This window comes from Agelaius phoeniceus, chromosome 5 (genome assembly GCF_051311805.1).
Source record: "Agelaius phoeniceus isolate bAgePho1 chromosome 5, bAgePho1.hap1, whole genome shotgun sequence".
In the NCBI taxonomy this organism is placed as follows: domain Eukaryota; kingdom Metazoa; phylum Chordata; class Aves; order Passeriformes; family Icteridae; genus Agelaius; species Agelaius phoeniceus.
In genome coordinates this window covers 7,712,340-7,731,622 of record NC_135269.1, presented here as the reverse complement: position 1 = coordinate 7,731,622, position 19,283 = coordinate 7,712,340, and the positions used below count along the sequence as shown (strand labels likewise).

At 41.2% G+C, this 19,283-nt stretch overlaps 2 protein-coding genes across 5 annotated transcripts in view; one reads left to right on the top strand and one right to left on the bottom strand.

Annotated features, from left to right (window-relative positions):
* The first annotated feature begins 1,212 nt into the window (after positions 1 to 1,212).
* Positions 1,213 to 9,081, top strand: CDPF1 (cysteine rich DPF motif domain containing 1). The gene is made up of 3 exons (XM_054632197.2): positions 1,213 to 1,325; positions 3,418 to 3,529; positions 8,956 to 9,081. Exons 1-3 carry the CDS (start codon positions 1,213 to 1,215, stop codon positions 9,079 to 9,081), a joined length of 351 nt encoding a protein of 116 aa, XP_054488172.2.
* A 2,948-nt stretch (positions 9,082 to 12,029) lies between these two features.
* PPARA (peroxisome proliferator activated receptor alpha) overlaps positions 12,030 to 19,283 on the bottom strand; it is a 33,044-nt gene continuing 25,790 nt past the window's right edge. For 3 of the 4 annotated variants that reach the window (XM_077178248.1, XM_054631468.2, XM_077178249.1), the window contains one exon: positions 12,030 to 19,256. In XM_077178248.1, coding sequence (XP_077034363.1) covers positions 19,009 to 19,256 — 248 coding nt within the window. In that variant the 3' untranslated portion in view covers positions 12,030 to 19,008. The remainder of the gene's footprint in view (positions 19,257 to 19,283) is intronic. The other variant, XR_013182281.1, reaches the window with a different exon arrangement.

The following is a 19,283-nucleotide window of genomic DNA, read 5'->3' as shown; positions in this document are numbered from 1 at the left end:
GGCTAGGGCTTTCTGAATTGGATGTCTGTCATGAAGAGGATCCTCTGAGGATCTCCCTGTTCTTCTGGAACTTTAGATGAAAGTAGTCCCAGCTCTGCTTCACCTTGCCCCTAGTTCACCTTGTCAGCAGATGTCTCTGAGGATTCAGTTTCACTCTGTTGGGCAAGCAGAAATAGCAGCCCACTGTCACCAAAAGAGGGATGTGCAAGTCCCTCATCTCAGCCCTGCCTTTCTGCTGGTGCTGCAGTTCTGCCTCTCACCTTGTGCTACTGTTACCAGCTGTTGGATTCCTCCGCAAGCCTATTTAGTTCATTAAAAGCAATAAGGAAAAAAATATTGGAAGAAGAAAATGAAAAAGTTTGGCTTTTTTTTTTTTTTATTACTGCATTAGTAACTAGTGTGATTTAGTAGTACAGAAACCATGGATCAAGGTGTTGGATACCAGAAATATATGGGTCTTCTCCAGGAGGATAAAGGAGAGTCTTCTCCTTCTGCCTATTTTCATCAAAGTTATGGTATCTAAACTTTTTTAAAGGTGACTGCTCCTTTGTTCCATGTGGCTGGAATGGGCCAACACTTTATCAAGTTATAGGATGATTCCATTGGCCTCATTCCCATAGAAAGCCAGATGGGAACAGGGAGTCAGGGGTGAGCTTCCAAAACTCTATTCCAAGGTGAACCAGAAGCAAAGAAAAAGACACAGTCTTTTCTTTGCAAACACCTTCCTGGTACCTGCCTCCTGAGTGAGGTCCCAAACCCTTTCCTGGCCCCAGTTTGAGGGAGGAGATGGGCATTGCAGAGCTGGGCTGGAATTCTGCATAGCAGCAGATAGGGAACAGTGTCCTGGGAAGCACTTAGGGAGTACAGACCTCAGCTGAGCAGAGGGTTTTTGAGATCACAGCCATGTGCTTTGTCACCTGAGTTATTTCATGGATCTTCCAAATTAACAGGTGAACTTTATAGTTAGGCTCCCAGTCTGCAGTTTATAGATCTGTCTAAGGAATTTGAAAATTTAACTGGGACATGGGAACCAACTTGATTTGGGAGAAAATATTTACTAATCAAGGTCTGCAATTGTCAGTTTTCCTTTGGGTTTCAATTTGCAAAGCCAGATGTCTCAGGTCACTTTAATCTTCTTGCAGATATGTTCCCACCATTGCATTTTGAGGCTAAAAGATTTTTTTGTGTGTGTTTCTTGCAGGTAGCTTACAAATGGATGCTCCCAAAGAAGTTCACACAGCAGGAGAGTTCAGATGTGAGCTGTGTGAGTTATCAGCCCTGTGCACATATTATGGGCAGATGTCACCAAACTCTCACTCGATTGTGTAAGTGCCCTCTGAGATCACAGACTTCACTGCTGCTATGAGCATTGGAATCCTTGCAGTGTGCACTGCATGAGCCCAGTAACGTGCTCCACTGACCCTGAACATGAGGCTTGGTGCTTAAAGTGATCTCCTTTTTTCCAAGGAGAAGGAATGTTAAAAATTGTCAGTGCTGGTAGGAAAAACAACAATAAGTTTTTGTGCCCTGCTTCAATACCATGCCAAAATCTGTATTTAACCTATTTCCTAGCCCCACTGACAATCTACTGTATCAATATTTTCTTGCTAGAACACTGCTGACTGCCAGCCTGGTATTTCTGGGAATAGCCCTTCCCTCACTGTAGCCTCCCTCAGCTGAGCAACACATACACACAGCATGAATGAAATATATATGGCAAAATCACTTCTTAGAGCTCTCTGGCATGATGTGGAGTTTTGAACAGCAGTGCTTTTTGTGTGCATTGGACAATCCTTTGTCAGACCATGCAACATCAGGGTGTGTGGGTGCTCACTATGTATTTATATTTTCAGGAACCAAAGCCTGTTATCTCTCTGCTGAGTAGGGACAGTTTGACCAGAAATTATGCAGTTACAGCTTTTTCTGCAGACATTAAATTCCCATAAAATAAAGCACTTTGCTTTACATGCACGAGTAGCCTGGTGGAGGCCATCATGGTCAACGAATTCATCAGGCAGACATGTTCAGGAACTCTCTGGAGCTGGAAGTCAGGCATGCACTCAGCATTTCACCCCAATAAGACTGCTCAGTTTCTTAAAGAATGGAAACAGCTGTTAATCACCACCTGCTGGGGCTGTTGTCCTTGGGCAGCTGTCTTTTTATCATTCCAAACCCCACAGTGCTACTGGTTTTCCCTCTTCCACTCAGCAGAGCAATTACTCACCTTTGATCAGGTCCATTCCTGAAGAGTCTGAATGTGAATCTTAATTTAGGTTATCCAATCTCAGAGTTTACACCCCAGCTTTATTTGGATTGCTCAGGTGCCAAAGGCAAAAGAATAATGCTGACTTTTAATAACACTTCTATTGATGCTTTTAAGAAACAGCTTCACACCCCATCTTTCTTGGCTTGCTCACATCCCAAATGCAGTGCTGCAGGAAATGTGCTGGACAGGGGCCCTTGTCAAATCCTACAAGGGGAGCTTTGCAAACACAATCTTGTCTTTGTATCCCAGGGACTTGTTGACAGGATGATCTGCCATGGTAAGATGCCTGATCTTTCCTAACAGTGGAAGGCTCTGGCCAAATCATTTTCTGTTTGAGTGGACAGAAAAAGGAGAGAGGAACACAGTGCTGGACACACTCCTGCACACACTTTTGTGTGTGTGTGTGGAGACAAGGAGAAGGCAGTACTAGTTGACAGAATACCTTTTATCCATATTATTCCCATAATCCAATTTTTACTTAAGCCCAGGAGGAAGCCAGGTGCCCTTGCTGTGTGCCCCTATGCAGACGGGTGCTCAACTGGCTTCTGTATTATTTTGCCTGGAGCTCCCAGAAAAAACAAAGCTTTAGTTTTTCCCAAGCAGGTTGCCAAATTATTATTAAATGCACTCCCCCAACACCCTGGAGCAAGCAGTACAGTCTGTGCCATAAAGTAAGCACACTGGAGGTGACTGCAAGGCTTCTGCTGGTAGCTCCTGCTTTCAAGAGCTGGGGACCTCAGCTTTACAGCAGCAACATAACCAAGAGCAGTAAAACCTTTGTATTTCATACTCACATGCACACAGCTTTGGAAGAGAACTTCTAATTAAAAGCTGTGCAATTGAAATGGTGACTTGACAGGGTACAGGAGCTGGCCATGCTAAGGAATGCCTGTTATAAAAAATGGAAGACAGTTAAGGTAGAGCATTGAGAAAAACTTAGCAAGATGACACTGAGAGACTCACCACTTGCTCTACTTTTGGAAGAGAGATAGAAAGTACAGTATAGGACTGAAGGCAGCTGCAGAGTTGAAGGTTTTGAAGAGAAAAGGAGCTGGAGAGCTGCTGCATTGCCTCGTGCACAACAGCAAGAGGAGCAAATCAAGTACAAGTGTGAAGTATACACCTAAAAGCCTGAAATTATTCTTTTGCAGGCTTTTGGAAGAAGGCTATGTCATGAGGGATCCTTTCACCCCTGACAAGAACAAGTTCCTCATCATTAGGTCTCATTGCAGTTTGTGTAGCAGAGCAGTATGTGTTGGTACAGTAAGTAACAAGAAAAACAAGCTGCTTCAATAATTTCTTTTTGTTCCAGTCCTGGTGACCTATCAGAGAAATATCAAGCAGCAAAATCCCAAACAATCCATTTTTAAAGCAAACCATTCCCCCTTGTCCTACTAGTATATGCATGTTAATTGTACATAATTGTACGTTCTTGTGGATTCCACCAGATGAAGCTCTCAGTATTAAATTAAAATGATCAGCATCTGTGTGTGTTCTATTTACAGATAAGCACAGTCCAGCCTCTCAAGCACAAGGAGAGCACTACTTTCTTAGCACCAGGAAATGCATGGGCAGTATAGATCATACACAATAGGAGATCAGGGGTTTTTTTCCATAAAGAGAATATAAATGTCCATGGATTGTTAGGTTTGCATTCACAGCACAGGGCTGCCATCCTATTTGCAAAAGTTAATATTTAAAGTGAGCAGGGAAGAGAGGTGTTCCATGCCATGCTTGCTCTCTGAGGAAGAATGAATTTAAGTAGCAGCTGGAAGGAAACCTTAAACTATGAAATCTAAATACAGTCCAGAAAGGGGGTGTAAAATTACTTGTCTTAATTCCTTGTTCTCAGTGCAGAACTGGCCCCTTTGTTTGCTGTGAGTCTCAGATTTTGGGAGTTGGGCAGACACAGCCAGAAGGATACAGGCACACTTGGCTCAGTTTAGTTGCTATTCTGACTTGTGGCAGTCAGCACCAAGGATGGGCTGAGAGGAGCATGCAGTAACACCTTTCTCCTGATTGGGTTTATTTCCCTGTTAAAGAAACTTCTTACCCAGGTTTGTCAGGTCCAATTTCAGGAAAAAAGCTTTAATAATTGAATTGTGCAGCAGCAGGAACAGCTCAGGCTGCTTCCTCTGGGAGGGGCCCTGAACAAAGGAACCCCATGGCTTTTATACCCCTACAGTCTGTGCACCGGTTCCCATGGGGAATTTTGGGTCTGGGGTCTTCCTGCTGTTCACTGGCCCCTGCAGAGTCTCAGGGTGAGCAGTCCTCTCCCAGACTGTGCTGCAGGGCCCTGAGCCCTTTGTTAGGGAAGGGATCTGAGCCCATTCCTGGCTTGTTGCTGGGGGCTCCAGTTGTTTCCTGCCATCCATGGCAGTGTGCAGCTGGCATGGGAGCTTGCACACCCAGCTACCTGCACTGGGAGTATTTCTCAGCATCCTATCTCTGAAGTCTCTTCTGACATTTAAATGACTGAAAGTCACCGAAAGCGATTGAAGCTCAGAGGGTTTGGTTTGGTTTGTTTTCTATTCTGAAGCTACAAGTAGGCTGTGACTAGGTGAAGTGCCAGCACTTTCTGGTTGTGGCTGTGGTGGCTGAGCTCAAGTTTCCAGAGCCAGGTTGCTCAGGGCAGTTGTGTGGAGGCAAAGCTGCCATGAGCAGGATCTTCCCTGCTGTCCCTGCTGTGGCAGGGGCTGACTCCCTCCCACACAGCCCAACGAGGAGCCAAGAGCAGCTACTCAGAGTTTGGGCTTAGGGGCTTGATTCCTGCCCTGACATGCCAGGTTTATCCTTCCTTTTTAACAGCAGATTGGCAACACAGACACATTTGGGACAAACTTGAGCACATTTAACTATTTTCATTCCCAAATCAAGTGTCTTGAATTTAGGAAGGATTCAGCAGATATTTCCAAGTGTGGCATTTGAGCTGTCAGAAATAGAGCGTTTCAGCCTCTCAGGGTCTTTGCACACACTGTGCTTTTCTGAATGAAGGTGGGGATTTTTGTTTGAAAAGATGTGTTTGTTTCAGTTAACCTAGGCCTTGGCAATGAGTAGAAGATACTTGCAGTGAGCTAATGGAAGCTTCTAATCTTTTTGAAAGTCCTGCTTATTTTGCCTGTTGTGGAAATCTGTCAGTCATTTACTGCTTGTTATCTGAGTTTTCAAGATTCCCCTGATGGTATCACTCAAAGTAAAACATTGATTGTAAATGATTGAGAATAAATTTCTAACCAAACTGGCCAGGCCAGATAGTGAATCACACATATGACTATGGTTTCAAAATGAATTTAGCAATACTGCTTAGGTAACATTGAAAGAGATCTGCAGAAATGATAATTAGTGCTTTAAACACCCACACAACAAAGTAAACACATACTATTCCTCTTCATGTAAGGAAAATAAAGTCCAGAGAAGTAAAAACTTATCCAAGGCAATAGAGAGAGACAAAGGTAGAATAATAATATCTCTGTATTGGCTGTGGTTCCTGCTTGTGCTTGACCCAAGTACATCAATTCACTGCTGAGCTGAGTTAAATGTTAAAACACAGGAATTGAAGCTGAAGAAAATCATACTTTCTTGGGCCCCTTTGCAAAGAAGCTGGACCAATCAGAAAGGTTTTAGTGGCAGGCTGCTTTTTAAATTGTGGTAATTCAGAATAGAATTAGGCTAATGTGTGGCAAAATTAAGACTTTTCTGACCTTGGATTTGGCAAAGGGATTTTAGCTAGCTTTTGTACCTAAGGGGACTTGAGAGACAGATCAGATTTTAGGGTTTTCATGAGACAACCCATGCTAGCTGAAGTTTATTTTCTTTTATTGTGCCAATAAAAGTCATGACTTAGAGCTGTTCTGTATAGTGTTCATAAACTTAAATATCTCCAAATATCCTCTGAAGTTTCACTCAGTTAATTTACTTCAATCATTTTGTAGCCTGTATCACCCTGCTCAAGTCTTTTATCAGAGAGCCTTGGTAAGTGCCATTAGTTCTGATGCAACTGGGAATAATTCCAATGATTATCTGTAATGTGTTAAAACATGCCAAAACCACACAAAAAGGAAGATAATAGAAATGCTTTTAAAAGTCTTTGGGCAGGTTGAGTGCCCTTCTTCCTATTACCCTTTCAGAAAAGGGGAGAGGAAATGATATAATCTGTTCCACATTAGTAACTCTAAATAGTTACTTCTGTTTTATTGCAACACTTTCTAAAGACATGGAAAAAAGGTGGCTTTTGGAGAAGGAGGAAAGGGAGCAAGTTTCATCCCTTATTGCTCACCTCAGCAGAAGGTGACTGAGCACATGATTGTAGGCATTAAGTGATAAATGTAATACTACAGCTGCTTCCCACTCAACTTCCAGTCATGTGGGGTCAGTCCTGGGTAGGGACAGGCAGAGCCTTTCCTTTACGTATTGTGGTAGATACCATCCCTATATATATATTACTTTCAGCCATGATTCATGTCAAAACAGAAATAAACTATGGCAGCATGCTCTGGCAGCTGTTTTGCCTGAATTGGACTATTAAATTTGGAATTGAAATGGTCCCCTCCCACCTTGGTCATGGAAGGGAGAAAACACGTTAAAGAATCATCTGATTAAACACAGAACTGTATCAGGATAAGGGTTTAAAAGAAGGGCTCAACTCTAGTTGTTTAATTCTTCTAGTTGTTTAATTAAACTTCTAGTAAGTTTAATTCACAGGGCATTGAAAGAAAAATTAGGCTGAAAGTCCCAGGACAGAGAGAGCAGCACTATGGTTACATGCTCAGGGGTGCAGTGGTTCATAGTGATGATTTCCCCAGTTGCTGTTGGCCAAAATCTGCACTAGCAACTCATTTCAGCCACAATAATGCAAGTTGAGCACCTGTTTTACCTGTGAGGAGCTGCATCTTGACAGTGGGGATCCCACCTGCAGGAACAGCCTCTCCCCTCCTTTGCCATGGCCCAGTGGCCACCTTTGGGAGCTGGGGGCTGTGTGCCATTTGGCAATGCAAGCAACAATAGCCAGGCCAGCTGAAACTCTGATCTCCCCTTTTAAACTGGCAGCTTAACATATTAAGGATACCAAGAGACAAAAAACAATAGGCTCTGGAGGTTGTGCAACTGAAATCCACTTTCAGGGCTTTTCAGAGACTGAGGCCTCACACTCATTCCTGAGGATGAAAGGGCCTGGCAGTCAATGCAGAAAAGGACAATAGATGAAGACAAGTTGTTCCCCAAGCTTCCAAGTCACATGGAAGGCTGATTGTGATTTTGATATAATTATCATCTGAATCCGCTGCTAAAGCCCAGATAGTGACATAAGAAACAAAAACAAGGAGAGGATCACAGGAATAGCCAAGCCTAGCTCCCAGAGAAAGGCCAGCTGCAAATGACCATGGCAAGGGGAAAACTTTACTATTTAGGTAAGACCCAGGGAATCCATTTGTCCAGTTCTATCTAAACTGATGTCTTTATTCATTCTTAAATCCCCAAGAATAATCCATCAGCAACACCAATTCCAGCTTACCCATGAAATCCTATTTGGAATTTGGTGATCAGCACATCAAGAGAACCAGGGATGTCAAGTCTTGCTGCAGAGCAAAGGAATAATACATTAATTAGTTTCTCTTTCAGTTGTTGAAACTCTAATATTGCAAATACATTAAAATGTTCCAACAGTTTTGCTTCTTTCTATTCAATTACTAACATCTGGTTACAGCTCCTGGGGAAAAAAAATATTGGGTCTCTATGAGCTGTGAACAGAACAGGGACAGCAAAAACACTTTCTTTGTGCACAACAGCTTTTATACATTGCCATCAAGAGTTCAGAGGAGCCATTAGCTCAAGCTTTAGTACCAGGCGTGGTTCTAGGTTTTAACCAGCGGGCACATTTATTGAGGGTAAGGGATGAAATCTCACTTGAATTGTCTCAGATGAATGGAGTTCATTTAACTCCTCCGGTTATTGGACACCTCTGTGATATTGATATAATAGTGATACTTTTTAGTAGTCTCCTAGGACAATACAAGTGCATGGGTTAATGGAAGAATAGTTTTTTGGGGAGTTATGGAAAAGATGGTCTGTTGTGAGAGCCTCCAGTACCTGGTACTTGTGTGGGCCTTTGGGCCATTTTTGTGGAGATTGGTGAGGAAGAGTGTGGTGAGACTCCAAGTCTCACACGCCATGGCAGGAATTTGGAAGATCCTCTCAGGAGGTAGAAATCTTCATCAAGCAAGACTTAGAGGAAAACTCTGCTGTTTCAGTAAAACCCATGGAATCTCTTACACCTTTATTCACTCTCCAGGTATAATCCATCAGCAACACCAGCTGCAGCTTAGCCATGAAATCCTACTTGGAATTCAGTGTGCAGGCCAGGAAACCCGTGCATGGTGCTGGAAGGAGAAGGCAGCTGAAGGAGGGGTGTTGCTATTCCCTGTAGCAGGGAGCTGGTGAAGGTCACTTTAATAGGAGCAGTGGGACAGTTGATTTGGGGGTTTTATTTTTCACCCAGTTGGCTCTAACCAGATGTTAGAATCATTGAGTAAGAAAAAGTTAAATTGCTGGAATATTTCAGCCTAGAAGAAGAATAATTAATTTTAGAAGAATTCTAAATATAAATGCAGTTTAATGAGACTGGAATGTAAGCATTTCCATTTTGTGTAGTAATGCTAGCTATTTTCTTTACAGAACTGTTATTTTCTTCATAGAACTGTAGTCTGTTCTACTCCAAAAGTTTCTGCCTCCCCTGTGTGAAGGAAAACCTAAAGGCCTTTCCTTTGGAAATACAAGAAGACATGGATAAAAGGAAGCCCCGGCAGAAATCCTGCAAATAAACAGATACTAAGCATAAATCTTGAAGGTCCAAGAGCGACAGTTCTTTGGCTGGGGCTTCTCCTCTCTGCTTGGAGACTATCATGTTGCTCCTTTTAAAGAAGTGACCTTCATCAGCTCACTACTACTGGAGAGAGCAGCACATTTCCTTGCCCTTGGCCCAGGTTCAGACATCCCCGTGCAGCGCCCGCCGCGCCAGGGAGCAGCTCCGAGGAGCCAGAAAGGAGGCAGATGAGCCTCCTGTCACCATGAGGAATGCTTGCAGTGAGAAACCAAACAGCACAGACACAGGAACCGTGTCCAGGTTTCCACATTTGCTATTTTAGTGCCTGGTGGTGTTCTTGATGCTCCCTACGGTGTTACGAAATTCCAAAACAGATTGATCTGGCTTAATTCAGCTTATACCCAAGCAAGTCAGTGTACACCAATTGTTAATCTGTCAGTGCTGTCCTGTAAGATTACATAAGGCAGGGAATGCAAAGCTTTATGTCTAAAATAAAAGTGCTGTGAGGAAATAAGTATAAATATAATACCTACATTTCTCAATATGGTAATCTTAATGCTATCACAGCAATGAGACTTGAGACTTTGAAGGTTGGTGCTTCTGCAATCAATAAAAGTATTTAGCATTCCCTTGCACTTGCAGTCACTTTTCACTTAACCTTCCAGTCCATGTCAACACAGCAACTGGAGAGGACCCTGAATACATTTGGCTTATGCTTTACAATAAAGGTGACTTCTTTTTCACTTTCAAAGGAGTTAATCTGGAAATAGAAAAGTTCCATTAATGCACTCAATTCTTTCCTGAACTGGAAAAATAAACTGCAGCTGTAATAGGGATGTCAGAAATACAGTTTTAAGTAAAAAACTTAAGTAAAAAAGGTAAAAAGTTCAATGGAAACAGCAGTTTGTTTAGCTCAAAAATTAGCTTCTTCAGTTCTCTCTTTTGACTGTCTTAAGATTTAGGTGGCTTTTATGTAAAACACAAGTCACATGCCTTAAGGATATGTCTAGAATGCTCTCTAATCACAAAATCACCGTTTTTTACTTGAGTTACTGCTGGTCATTGCTTCAGAACTTGTTAGTGCTTTGGTGAACATCTCTTTTTCCCAACACTTCCATCCATATAATCCATCAAAAATCCTTCATTTTAGTAGAATGAACCTGTGCTTGTTAAAAGAAATCAACATAATTTCAATGAGTTGTTTAGGACATTGAAGTATCCTAAAATCTTTCTTTTTTCTGAACTTACTATATTGGTGCCCTCTGATCAGGACTGAAATTTCTTGCAGTGACTGAAGGAGCAATAATGGACCTATTAGTAGCCTTTTCAAGCCCTAAGTGTTTTAATAAATAAAATATATGCATGTCTCTAAATGCAGAAAAAAAGATCCACGTTAGGATGCAACATTTCAGATTCCTTTTCGCAGTTACAAAAGATTACACTTTCAGGGAAAGTGATACTAAACTTATGTAAGATGGGTGGCATTACATTTCAGTATCACTTTAGGAACACTGTTTAAAAGCTATGGTGTGTCTGTATCTGTTCTGTATAAACACCAGAGGCATGTCCTGTGCTAAACCCACAACTGAATTTCCCACCTTGGAATTGTAGTCTTATAATCAAGCTGCCAAAGCAACATGGTTATGTGAGATCACAGCATATGTTTACACCAGCAAACATACCTTGAAATAGGTTTTTTTCCTGGATTTCCCATTGTTCATGACAGATTGTACTCTTAAAAGCAGGTTTTAAAAGCCTGCCTAGTGCAGTTCCAATGTCAATGAGATTGGGATCTCATCTCTGACATGTTTTCCCTCCTGCTCAGCTCCCTCTGTGCCCTTTTAAGACACAAGCAGTTATCTCATTTATTCATAACCATTATATTTGCCTTTACAATATGACTGAGGAGTCATTTAAAGCCCTCAGAAATTTCCATGCCTTAAAGTACTTGTTATGTTGAACTGAAGGGGGAAAATACTCAGTGTTAAAAGAGAGCAGAACCTCAGAGCAAAATTACATAATATTTAATTTGGCTCAGTACAGCTCAGTTATTTATTGTGCAGCAGGAAAAACCAAGTCAGGGATGCCTCTGCTTCACAGTTACCTGGCAGTGAAGACCTGGCAGGTGCAGAAAAGCCAGCAGGTACCACAGAGGGACAGCAGATGTGTTCTGGCATCTCTGGTTTATGCTTTGGGAAAGGAGACTGCCATACGTGCCACTTGGTATTTCCTGGAATGACAATGGATTATTATCTGTGCCCAGCTGTTAGAACTTAGTTATTCCACGTTCTTGTATTCCCACTGAACATGAGCATTATGGTCTCAGTATCATCATATTTTAGTATATACATGATTTCACAGCCTGAATGTTACCATGCCCAACCTTTCCTGCTCTTCATGGATGCACAGCCTTTACAGGTTGTTTTCATTGGGGTCTTCAAGTACTTTCTGCTGCTCAACATCAGGTCTTCCATGCTCCTGAGCACAGATGATGAAGAAACCAGAGTCTTTTTCCTCTGTTGTAATTTTCACTTCAGCACTCTCTGTTACTAGCTTAAAATATCCCCAGATTCTGGAAGGAAAACAGCTACCTGTGACATACTTCCCTGATTTGATTGAAGATGTGCTCATTGAATTAATCAGTGCTGCATTTCACACAGAAGTGCACTCGTTGAATTCCATGGATGTCTCAAACCAGCCATACAACCCATGAGAATATGAAAGGTCACAGCTGGATGATGGGTGACAACCAAACACAGGTAATGTATATAAATAAATGTATATGCAACGTCTCTGGGTATGTTACACAACCACTCCTGCTTCAAAAGGCATCTAACAGTACGCAGGGAAGCATCACTGGAAGATGCTTCAAATAGGCTGCCTTTTGAATGTCACATTGCAGTGAGTTCCTTTCCTGGAGATAAAAGATCATCACATGTCATTAAATTCACTTTTAAAAATATTTTATTTTTTTAAAACCATTAAGGCAAAACCGTGTTTCAAATTAAGTTGGTTTACATTCAGTCTGAAAGGATTAAAGCACATAGGTTCCTACAGTCTCTATACAAACACTGTGAATTCAACCTCTTGTTTTTAAAGAAGGCAGAAAAAATCAGAATGTAAAAAAAGAAAAAAAATGTTTAGTTCAAGTTTTTTCATCCTAGATCAGTAGGCTGGTAACATTTTGAGAATGCATCATCGTGTGTAGCTAGATGTGACTTTAACATTCACAAGTGCAAGATATGCTGTCCTTCCTAAAAATCCCTGCGAGACCAGGGCATCCATTCATCCTTGGAAGTGTCATTTGCATTGTTCTAACAGAGAGAAACTTGGGAGCTTGGCTTGAATTAGTGGTTTTTACTGGGAAACAAGCATTCCATGAGAATTAGGTTTGACTACTCCTTGCAGGAAATGTGCTCCTTCTACATTCTGTATTCACTGAAGTCAAATGTACCCAAAACAGCTGACTGGAAACAATAAGCTATTTTGTTTTCTCTTTAATATTGATATCTTGATTTAATAAAACACTTGTTGGCTCTGTTGATTAGGCTTTGGCAACATTAACAACGCTGCTTTTTTTGTGTCCTACCAGATAACAGAACATTTAAGAGGTGAGGAAGGGCTTCAACATCCCGGGGCACTTAAGCTGTGGTGCTGCATTCCTAAAGAAAATTCTGAGCAACTGTTTGTAAGAGCTGTGGAACAGCAGGAGCTGCTCAGGAGGCAGGTCCCCCGAGAAGCTGCTAAGCCAGACTTTGTCAAACCACTCAGAGGAGGTTCTGGAGCACACTGATAGCACTGAAACGTTGGTTAGGTTTGTTACTACTAAAGAAGTAACAGAACCACGCAGGTTTCTGCTGTGCCCAAGGGCCAGGGCACTGTGATTCCATAGAGAGAGCTGCTGCGTGTGTGGGGATGAGCCATGTGAGCCCGGCATGGCCGGGGTGAGCAGGGGTGGCTGTGAGTCACCTGCAGGAGGGTGGTGACCTGCTCCCAGCTCTGCAGCACGTCCCACACAGGCTGCCTGGTGACACTGCACTCCCACACACCCGGAGTACAACACAGGACTGCTGGGCCACCAGGATTGCAGTGGCTCAGGACTTCCCCATCCTGCCAATCTTTTTTCTTTCAAGCGGAAAGAATGCCATGAAACTCCTGGCACTGAGCATAAGGCTGGTGTCTTTACCACAACAGGGATCACCTGCATACCCAACGTGAGAAAATACACCAAAACATTACTACTACTTCAAGTACCTCATGCTTGATCTTGCAGTCCTTATTTAAGGTCCAGCCTGTAATGAGATCAGTCTCTTGTGCCCGCTGCCTATCCCCTGGCAGAGGCAGCTCATCTGGAATTGAGGTCCTTGTAACAGGAATTCAGTTTCGAAACATCCGCAGCAATGGAATCTGACAAGACTGATGCAACAAAGGAGCTCAAGAAAAAAACACACCCCAGCTTCAGAAGCAGAAAAATATTTAAAAAACCTGTGAGCACAATAGAAAAAAGAAAGGAGGAAACAGCCTTCCTTAGGGTGGGCTCAGTTACACAGTGGGTTTGTGTCATATGAGGTGACAGGGTAAAGGAAGTGGCTGCAGGTCAGCACAGGGAAGTCCAGCAGAGCTTTTGCAAACATGACACAAACACCTTAGGAGACAACATACCTGTGTGGTGACACTGATGGAGTGAAAATGCCAAGTTGCAGCAATTTGAGGAAATAAAGTGTTACGTGTTACAAATAAAAAGCAAGTAAATACAAATGATAGCTAGAACATTTGTAATAGATTGTGCTTGTGGTACCTACTGTGTCTGGTGGTTCACACAGCAAAATAAAAGGCTGATACCTTTGAAAGGTACCTTTTATTCTATATCAGATTTCCTTAGAAGGATGCTGTAGGCACAGACTGTCACACCTGCATGCACCAGACACAGAATCCCTACAAGCAGACTGAATTCTATTTCAAATCCCTCCTGCAGGGAAGCCAAAATTGCCATTTCAACGTTTTGTTTTGTGCTGCCAAATCATGTTTGAAATACATCTATAAAAGCAGCAGGTTGCCCTCAGGGCAGATGGCAGGGAATAATCCTGAGTACATATTGTTATTCCCAGTGAGCCACAAGTCAGCTCCACAGAAAACACCAGCACTGGTGCACAAACCAAATGCAGCTTCTTTTTAGCTCTTTTCAAAGGAAAATGAGCTACCATGCTGCAAAACAAAGATGAACTCAGTTCTACACACTATTTTTCCTATTGGTGAACTTGAGTTAAAAACTTGATTTTGGGATTGCAGCTATTCCTCAACTAGACTTGCTTTTATTAAAATTGAATAAAAGGAAGTCTGTGTTCTATGTGAAAATATATTTTAAAGTTTTGTTATAATGGTCAACACCAAACACTGATAACTTTGAAGAATTTGTGATAGTTCTTCACAAATGATACAGCAATAAAGACCAGACAGAATAAATAGCAAATTGTCTTTGACATCAGCCTCTTCATCCCTAGCCCATAAAAGGAAATACTTCCCCACTGTACAAAGGGTTCACAAGATAAACTATGTAACAAATATTTAAATTAAATAATTTACACATTTTTCTTTAAGCACCTCTGCAATTAATTTAGTGAAAGTTTATACCTTGCATTTATATTCTTGTATTTTATAAATTGAAACATGAAGAAATGGTATTACATTAAATTAAAAAAATCCCACGACACATAACAATATCAATAATCTTAGCTCAAACCCACATATTATTTAAATCTCCAGTAAAAGAAGGATAATAAAGCTGATTAAACCTAAATACAAAAATTATAGGCAACTGATTATCAGGAAAGCACTTGGGACATAAGCAAGCCCAGATACCACGCTCCACCTTACATTCCAACACTTCCTAAAGGACGAGGGGTTTCTGAGAGGGACCATTATTTGCAGACCTTATGCTAAAGCAGTACCATGACAGCTGCAAATGCATTTGTCAAATGCAGTTGCAGATTTTCAGTGAAGTCACAGGGAGCTTTTTAGGAGAGACTGAAACTGTTCCTCTGCAGCCACAGCAGGATATCCCCCAGCTGCTCTGCCTCAGATGGGGCCCAACTTTGTCCAGGCTTTCCATCAGGAATGAGGAAATTCAAACTCAATCGTATGTGACCCAGCTCTCGTGATGAATAAATCTCCCCAGGTTTCAGCAGTTTGAATAAACAAACAAATGTTTAGATGCTTATTATAAGCTCTTTGATGTGCAGCCTTGTGCCAGCTCTCTCATGAGAACAGGCTTAGTGCAACTGCTGGTATTTCCGAGATCTGCACGGGGCAGGAATAATGCAAAACTCTGCTGGCTGGCAGCACTTCAGCTCTGCAGCAGCTGCTGGAACCAGAGCACAAAGGCACATGGAAATGGCAGCTAACACAAAATGTGGTTTCTTTAAATGCAATGGAAGATGTTGTTTCTGTAAATGGAAACTTTCCTATCAGGTGTCAGTTTGTGTTTAAAGCAAAAGTGGGATCGGAAATTTTGAAAGGTACAAAGTAACTATTTTTTTTTAAACAGTGGATTTAAAGGGAATATTTAAGGAGGAGAAAAGAATGAACCTCAGATTTCCCTAATACTTGGCACAAAACCTTCCTTTTCTTCCCCCCTTCCCCTTTGACAAAATGTACCTAGAGCACCAGAATAAATAAATAAATATTTTCCCCCAAAACAATGCTCAGAAATGAGTAATCTGTAGGTTTGCTGAAAACTTAAGTCAGACCATTATTTCCCAGGATATTTCTCTATCCACCTGCTGTCTCTCACCTTGAGCTGTTTGTGGGGTCTGGTTGCTAACCAGAGTTCTTCCATGCTATGACAGTAAAATGAGTTATGTTGGCAAGAATCAGATCCCAACTGTACCTGATGAGCCAGTAAATCTTTAATACCATTTTAATCCTAAAATCTGATCACTTTGCTTCCCTCCATGGATGGGGTATTTTAAAGTATTAGTTTATCTGCACATAGGGGAGGTGCTGAAGTAATTGATCAGAAATAGATCTGAGACTAGTTTGGATTCCAAATTAAAAAAAAAAAAAATGGACATAAACTGAATAACTTTAAAATCTCCTTGGCCAAAACCTGCTGTAGTCATCTCCTGAAGGAGCAAATGTAATTCCTTAAAAGCATAATGTAGAAATGAGAAATTCTTTCGCCCATTAATTCTTGGGAAGGGAATTGTGTGCCCCATGCCACTCTTTGAGGTGACTGTGGGAATGTGCACGGGACAGCAGTGTGGGCAGTGGAATCCATCCAGAATTTTAGGCTGTGTTAACATCTTGTTCATATTTCTGTAATTCAGAGATGTGTTCTCTTTTTTTCTTTTTTTTTTTTTTTCATTAAGGGTCTGCAATTTAATTTAAAACAGAAATCAAACCTTTAATGTCCAAGGAAATAGTCAAAAATTTCTCACTGGTTTTCAAATAACAAAAAAATTAATCACTTTTCTCATACTAATAACAGGACTTTCTTACAAGCAGCTGCTAAAACAGCTAAATATTATGTCTTTCACTGAGTTACTCTATTTGCCCTTCTTTATAGCTTTGCTGAGAATTTAAGTATTTATTATTAATTTTCCATGTTTTAAAGTGTTACTAAAGCATTTTAGCCACTTTTGAGAACAAGACCTGGAAAAATAGTTATGCACACTGACTGTGTCTGATTTTTCCTGAGAACCTACAGTACACTTAGACTATGGGATACAACTTTGAAATTTGCCCTTAGCAAGAAATCTGACTTTGGGGGGAAAATATTTCAAGTTATCCTTTTTTTTTAGAGGACCAACTAACAGTTGGCTCCTACAGTTTCTGAACAGCATCCCAGAATGGCTGATATTTTGACAACTTCTTGCATCAGCAATATCTCAGATCAATTATTTCCACGGCCCAAACCCCACAGCTCCCCAGTGAAACAGGGTTGGCTGGAAGAATAAAGCAGCAGCATTCCTAAAATCCTCTGTTTCTGAGGGCACACTGTGTGCTGCTCTGGGACACAAAAGGCAGCCCATTTCTCATCTGAGGGTTCCTGGCAAGACCAACATTCCTCTCTGAGTGTTTGAGTGTTCTTCCTGCTGGCAACAGGGAAGGGGAGGAAGTTTTGTGCACATGCATTTACTATTTCTATCCTGCCCTAGATGCTCACCAAATTTGAGGCCTGTGCTTCAATACATCACACTAAATGTATCTGTAATTATCTGTAACTTCTGCCACAATCATTGCCCAGATAAACCCCAAGTTGCCTTTAAACCTGTAATTTTTCCAGTGTCCAGCTGTGCCTGTGGGCCTGGTCAGAAACAAGCATTGCCACTGAAATAGGAATGACAAGGTGATGGTCTCACTTCATCACTCAATCCTTGCAGTGAAGATTCTGGTGCCTACAATAAAACAAGTACAAAGTGTCCTCCTGTGCCACTGAAAGGTTAACTGTAGTGAAAATGCCGGGATTGCTTCTGAGACCTCGTTGTTGTGAAACAAAAAGTAAAATTATGTGGTAATAATGTGAGGTTACTGTATCAAAGAAACGAAAGGGAAACAGCAGAGTGCCTTGCATGCAGCTGGCACTGCTGGGCAGCTCTCTGAGAAAAGAGCCCATGAAGTGACAAAGTCAGGAAGCCATTTCATTGTGGCTTCTTTTGCAGCAGGAGTACAGCAAAAAACCAGCTTTCTCCTAGGAACACAATAAACTTACTCTCAGCTGTGCTGCCTTCCATCCTATGACACAGTCTAACACCTACAAACACTGCTCTTGGTATTACTGTCACCTTATCCACAAGGACAAAATCTGGTGAAAACAAGTACCAAATACTTCTATCCATGAGGCCAAAGAAGGAATAGAAATATATCCAAGTGGGTAAAAAATGAAGCAGTGCATTCATCAGAGAAGCAAACAGGTCCAAACAATTATATTGCCAAGACACTTAGAGGAAGCCGGTGCCTTTCCTATCCAATTATTCCTTTGGAGTCATCTATCACTGCAGTAGAGTGCAGCATCAGTGCTGGAAAGTTTAAATTCTTTTTTTTCCTAGGGTAGGATCAGATTTTTCAGTCTCTCCAAAACTCTTGCTAATTCAAAATAGTATTTTTATGTCAAAACTGCATCCTGAGCTATTACAAGTTCTACCAAAATACAGGGTATACAATATCTTTTCATATTTTCACATTTTCACATTTCCTTAACAGACTTTTGAAACAAAAAGGTCCCATCAGTTTATCTTCAAGACACACCTGTTGGAGCATCTCTGCTGTCTTTTAGATAACTCTTTGGATTTTGTTTAATTTCATAAGAGAACTGTCTTTTAAACCTGCTAATCCTAAGTATGCCAACATAACACTAGATAAAGATGTACATAATTTCATGGAATTAAAGCAACAATGGATGAAAAATCTTTCCAAATTTTTAGAAGTGTATGGACAGTAATATCCAGCCATTTGCTACACCTAGACTGAATGCTTTAAGAAAAAGTGTTAGCTGGTTCTCAGTAGTTACCATTAGGCAAAAGTGCATTGTCTTTCTGATTGTGCAGATACCTGGAAGGAAGGTGCTGAATTTGTTATATTAATACTAAAATGACTAAGCCAAGAGGAAATACAATTTTGTTCATTCCTGTTACTTAACATTCTGATTTATTATACAAATATGTATTCCTTACCAATCTTCAAATTTCCAAATAAAAGAACCATTGTAAGACACTTCATTGAGCACTCTGACCAGTATTTTTCTGCAGCACTTTTTCAAACGAAGACAAAAGATCCCAAACCAAAAGAAGTGTAACACTCCAGTTCCCCAGTTTTAGATTTTTCCTGCTCTGGGCTGAGTGAACAGCCCATAACTGTACAAGTAGTTTTGCTCCCATCTGTATTTCTCTGTCTTTAAATATTGTGGAAAAAAAAATACTAAAAGTCCTTAATACATATCCCTGTAGATTTCCTGTAGTAAAGGGTGTAAATGTGCATCAGATTCAGTCTTCTTGATTATCTGAACAAGCTGAGCATGCTCTGTGACCAGCTGTCGGAGGTCAGCCATTTTTTGGAGAAGTTTTGGGAAGAGGAAGGTGTCATCAGGATGGTTGTTTTGCAAGTGAAGTTTCAGTACATGCACAATGCTCTCCTGCATTTTTTCAATGTGTCCTACATTTACAAGACCAGGACGATCTGTTCTCAAAACAAGCAAAAGAATAC